This window comes from Taudactylus pleione, unplaced genomic scaffold (genome assembly GCF_031769625.1).
Source record: "Taudactylus pleione unplaced genomic scaffold, aTauple2 ptg000136l, whole genome shotgun sequence".
Taxonomy (NCBI): Eukaryota; Metazoa; Chordata; class Amphibia; order Anura; family Myobatrachidae; genus Taudactylus; species Taudactylus pleione.
In genome coordinates this window covers 1,244,359-1,250,358 of record NW_028284538.1, presented here as the reverse complement: position 1 = coordinate 1,250,358, position 6,000 = coordinate 1,244,359, and the positions used below count along the sequence as shown (strand labels likewise).

At 44.8% G+C, this 6,000-nt stretch overlaps 1 protein-coding gene across 1 annotated transcript in view; it reads left to right on the top strand.

Moving 5' to 3' along the window:
- Positions 1-3,941: 3,941 nt before the first annotated feature.
- Positions 3,942-6,000, top strand: part of RPS6KB2 (ribosomal protein S6 kinase B2) — a 41,118-nt gene continuing 39,059 nt past the window's right edge. Inside the window, exon 1 of the mRNA XM_088473485.1 lies at positions 3,942-4,044. Within this exon, the coding sequence (XP_088329611.1) occupies positions 3,964-4,044 (81 nt within the window). The 5' untranslated portion in view covers positions 3,942-3,963. The remainder of the gene's footprint in view (positions 4,045-6,000) is intronic.

Below are 6,000 nucleotides of genomic sequence, written 5' to 3'. Positions count from 1 at the left end.
TTTATTGAAAAGCGTAGGATTTTGTCTCAGAATGGGAGCCGCGCAAACAGTGGAGATGTTAGACAATGATGTGCTGCTAATGGAGGCGCCGATCGGATCGATGAAGAGTGTTAGACCGTTTCCCAGAATTGGTAGTTTTGATAAGGATGTATTAGATAATGTCCGGGATCACATCAGTCTGATGCGCTCCCGAGAGAAAAATTTAAAATATTATGAATGTTTAAAATTGTGGCAGCATGAAGGGGATGCGTGGCTTAAAAATGTGCAAGCGACACAAACTAGCGTTGCGAGCGCATTGCCAGAGAATGCATCCACAACGCTAAATTGCAATACAGGCGAGCCGCAAAATGGCGCGCACGTGCGGCAACGTAGCATTTTGGAAAGGATTGCCAGCAGTTCACGCTCACCTCCCCCACCTTATGTGGATGGAGGTGCAAGTACAGTTACCAAAAATACCCATAAAAATGTAACAAGCAATTTGTACCCCCTCTTAAGTAACCATAAAGAAAATGTTTATGATGTGGATGATGAGCCTATTGTAATGTCTGCCATTTCCCATGCTGTGCAAATGATAGATGCTGCATCACCACAATCACGAGTGGTGCCGCCATCTCCTTCGGTAACAGCAAGGGAAGTGTTAACACACTCTGCACCCATAGAGGAAGTTGTTCATACCATATGTAGCAGCAGCAGATTAAACCCCCAGCCAGGTAACCAGGTCAAAGGTAGAGGGCTGCCGGTCTGCATCCCATTCGGACAATAACTGTTCCGAATGGAAATGCAGATGCGAACGGTGTAGTGCCCACGAGGGAAGTAGTAATGCATTGTCCTTGGACAAGACCAGAACTAAATTCCATCATAAATGATTTCCCCGATCCCAAAAAGGAACTAGCCAAATGTCAAAGATTTTTGAGGAATTTGGGTAGTTCACATGAGCCAACTAATAAAGATTGGCGTGTGGTGTTAAGGGCCTGTCTGTCACGTAATACCGACGTGACAAAATTTATCACGGATTGTGTATTGGATGGTGACGTTCCCTTAACAGACCAAGTAAACCAAGGTAACATTTCCTACATTGTAACTCAATTGGGTATATATGTTCCGGTAGTAGTTAACTGGAACAAAATTTTCACCATTAAGCAAAAGGAGAGTGAATCTGCAGAGGATTATTGCGATCGGGCTCTGCAGGCTATCACCCAGTACACTGGGATAGAAGATATTAAAGATAGCACTCACCACAGGGGAATGATAGTCACTATACTCACGGACGGTCTGAAAGAGAATTTAAAGACTCGGGTTCAGACCTCACAGCCTGGCTGGAGGGGACTCACAATAGATACACTCATCGAAACTGCTATAGAACATGATAAAAACATCTAAAAAAATAGGGAGATCCAGAGCGAAAAACTAATGGCTGTCAGTATCCAAGCTCTGGAAGGAATGACGGTAACATCACAGCCAACAGACACACTCGCACCTGCACTCACTAACCCCACACAATAAACAAAGCTCTATTCCGCTAACCCAACACAACCACAGGTCCCATACTCATATCCCCCACAATACCCTTACCCTCCCTATCCTTACTCATATCCACCACCTTTACCCTCTGCTCAAACCTCACAACAACACATGTTTTCACCTGATCCACGGGCATGTTTTAATTGTTAACAAACAGGACATGTAAGTAGAAACTGTCCAGTAAAAAGAGTAGGAACCCCACATCAGGGGAGATCTGGATATCCCCATAAGGGGTATGCACAGAGACCAGCAAATGTTCAACAGGCACCAGCTCCAATTGTGGCCGTAAATGCTTTATTGAAGAATGGTAGCCAACGCTAGGGGTCAGGTCATACCTGTAGTCTACAGATAGTCAGGTTAACGAGAAGTACTAGGGAAGAACCGGTCATGATGGTTGATGTAGCTGGTACTGAATATCCTTTTCTTGTAGACACAGGGGCGACCAGGTCAGTGATGAAATCTCCCGTTAATTTACAGGTGACCAACGAGACAGTACCAACAATGGGTGTAACAGGTAAAGTGGAACATTATCCTTTAGTAACTAACGATACTGAAATTGAACCTCTATACACTCCTTCCTAAACCTTCTAATATCCTGCCTATACCTTCTAAGGATGACGCTAAATTGCGTACGCAGTCATACAATAAATAGAGACTCCAGACTCAGAACATGTGGTTCCGAAGCACAAAGTATTATTCAAGTAAAAGTACAGTCAGTTTCACGCTATTGATCCAGACACAATTCGGCGCAAAGGAATTATACAGACCCAAGTACAGTATACATACGCAGCGCTTCTGGTCTAGATGTTAGGCATCAGCAAGAAACCCCTCGTCATACAGCATTCAGCACGAAGACTAAGTAAAAACCCAGTGTTGGAGCACACATATTTATACCCCCCAGGAATAGACAGAACAATAGAGGAGTTTGTTGCTTATGCCATTGGTTCCCGAGGGGGAAGCATCTGTTACAGAGCGTTTAACAGGCTGGTTCAAATAGACCCACCCAGCCTCCAACAACTGGGGGTCTCTGCCTTCCCGCCCCCTGCAACATCCTAACAGTTGTTCATATAATATGCATTTTGTTGCTTGAAGTCTCTGCGGTCCATAAGTTGAGAATGCATGATGCAATCTCCACACCGATAATACCGGAATTCTGTTGAAAGAGTACACATCAGTACAATACCAAACACAGCTTACTTATCATGTATAAAACCTTAGTCACCAAATAATCTTTATTTCACAGCATTTATACTAAATGAACGAACTTAAATCTTATCCCTTAAAGCTTATGGAACCTTGTATGTGGATCTGTAATGTGTGAGTATGCGGGGTTTGATATAAAGACGCTAGTTAACATGGAGCAGATGCGTGCGCATGAAGCCAATAAAACAGCGTTTTCATACAAGGTCTTATGCATTCGCTAATATGCGACTAGTTAACAGCGCAATTGTGCGTATTAATGTGTGTGAGAAATAGTGAAAGATGCAATCGCATGGTGCTAATAGTTATATCGCCAAATGTACTTAATTGTGAGTTTATCTAAAATGGCGCTTGGGCGGCCATTCGCAAAATGGCATCTTGCGATCTCATTTCCAAGATGGCGTCTTGCGGCCAGTCGCAAGATGGCGTCGCTTCGATTCAATTTTAAACTGATCTTGTCTCAGCCAATTATCCAGCTTTGACTATATATATATATATATATATATATATATATAAACTGCCCATGATGCCATGCTCTGAAAGGTTCCTCAATATCTGCCAATGTAGGCAGTGTAGTGGTATCCACGGTATGTCTACATTTGGCCACAAAGAAATAATGACTTCTCACATGCATTTCTCAAGCTGACCAGCATTATTTAATTGAACAAACTCTAACATTTCCTGATACCTGGAGTTCTTAAAGATAGCACCAATTGCCAGAAGGATCATCTAAAATTCTTAAATAGAATCACAGTCTACATTGCACTGAAGTCAATCTGTTAAGCTGTAATGAAATATCTGATTTTACATGCAGTTCTCTCGGAGTCCAGTAGATGGCAGTGATATCATTACAAATGTGTGGCGGATAATTCGTAAATAAACAGTTTGCTGGAACACCACTGTGGTGCGCTGTGATACCCCGAACTATAAAACACCCAACTGCTGTGAATGGACGCCGGCGGCCATGTTTCCGGAGACTCCGCTTATATGAAGCGTTTTTAAATGAAGACATTAAGCAAAGTTACAATGCGCCCCATCACTAGCACCGAGTAACTATTTCTTCACTAAAGTGTCTTGCACTATCGATACTCGGGTGGCCTCGGCGGCGGCCATTTTGCCAGAGCCAAATCCTATGTAAAGTCTACGTAAGACTAGAGACAGGAAGTTATTAGCATGAATTAGTCACTTGTTACCCAGGTGCTATAACTATGAGAACATGTACCCGGAAATAGCGCTCTCTTTATGTTCCGGTATAAGGCAGCAATGGCTGCTGTCTTTGATCTGGACCTGGAAACAGAGGAGAAGAGCGATGACAATGACCCAGTGAGTGGGGCTGGGAAGAAGGGGGAGGGGAGGGGAGGTCTCCTTAGGGGGTGGAGCTTAGTAAATGAGTGCTATCTGGGTGGGCTGGTATGCATGATGGGGGAATGGTGTACACTGCCTGGAGCCCTGGGCTCACTATTGAGTGAGAGCAATTAGTAGATCTTCTGTCCTTACTAGAATTCAACAGTGGCTATACTGAGGCAGTGGGCCTGATTCAGATCTGCATATCTCTTTGCGACTGTGATTGTGTGCACAGTGGTTTTGTGCTAATATTCTAAGTCGCTGCCATGAGAATTTATACAGATGTACTGCTTGCATACAAAGATGCACCATCAGTCATCTGAGCAACCTTCATGTCCGTTATAAGTCAGTCTCCGGAGTCATTCTAACTGCGTTACACAGTTGCAGGATGAGACTCACCCAAAATGGCCTTGACGTGCCTGCCTTTGACTTGCCTCCCACCCCATAACCTCGCACAAATGGTCACTTGCTATCTTTCTGTGTCCAAATCCTCTCTGTGACTGTTGTTGGCAATCAAATGACTGTTGTGCGACTCTGACGCTTGCGCAGGGCAAAAAAAAAGAAACTTGGTCGCAATGTGGACAATTCTCACGGATTTCAGCATACTACATGTGCATAGAGTTCACCACTATATACAGATTGATGCGTCCATCGACGGAACACTATCTGTTAAATGGACGTTACTGGCTGGCATCTAGGAGGTGATCATGCATTCACACAGAACCGATCTGTCTCGTGGGCATGTTGGCCGACTTCAGCGCCCATTGGAGATGGGATGGCTGTTTCAGACGGATCTGTTGCACCCAGTATGGGGCTGGCGTAAGTCCTTACAATAATAATGATGGCTACAGACATAAGAGCAGTAGACTAGATAGGCTACAGAGACAAATTCTGGCATTACCATAATGTAGTGAGAACAAGTATAGTCTCTGCACAGGTAACATGGGCGTAATCTAAAGCCAGAATACAAGTGAAATGAGTATTTTGTAATATCACCAAGGATAAATCCTATTCAACCAATCATTTAAATAATATTAATGGTTTGTCTGGCGGTGCTCATTGACAAATAGAACCAAAAAAGAAAATAAACTTTTTTTATGGGGGCACAACTTCACTATATCAGTTAAAAACAATATTAATTCTGTTTCACTATTTTATAAAGCAAATAACTGTATATATACACCCGCCGGTAACACAGTCCTTTTTGGTCCCCAGGCAGGGGGCTCCCTGGGGACCGGCTGCGCGTGGGGCCAGGTACTGATCCTGCACCTTCCATTAGACCACCAGGGACAGCGGACCGCAGCATGCGCGGTACAGCGCGGCGTCCCAGGGGTTAATAGCAGGCCAGGGGAGAATGCCTTCCCTGTCTCACAGCCGGCGTCTCCCCCGCTGCACAGTGCCTTTCCACAGCGGTCTGAGCGGGCTGTGTCAGCGCTCCTCCCCCGGGCCCGCCTCCTCTCTGCTCCTCGGTGGCCATTTTCTCACTACATGTGCTGGGAATGACAAACGCTGCTGGAAGCTGTTACAGGTGCCATTGCGGTCCGGGTCCCCCGCATACCTCCCCTTCAATTAAGGTCAGTGTATGCAGCACTGTTTCCTACCAGGCTCTGGTCTGTGTAGTTGATCGCAGTGCTTGTAATGCAGGATGTTATCTGTGCATTGTATGTGACTTAAATGCTAGCGCTGTTTGCCTGTACTTTCATTTCTGACTGTCAGCCTTTTTCCTATCCCTGTTCTTCTGCTACAGCCCTTGCGGTGCGGTGTTGCAGGGTGTTTATTACCTCACAGTAAACGTGGTTTTTCTGTGTGGGAGGTCACATACGCTCCGTTCACAATCCTCATGTCTGAAAGTGAACGAGGATATCCTCTTCCAGCTATAATGCACTGATATCATGTGCAGTTAGTGGAAGGATATGTAGACGCTGAGGGTTTATG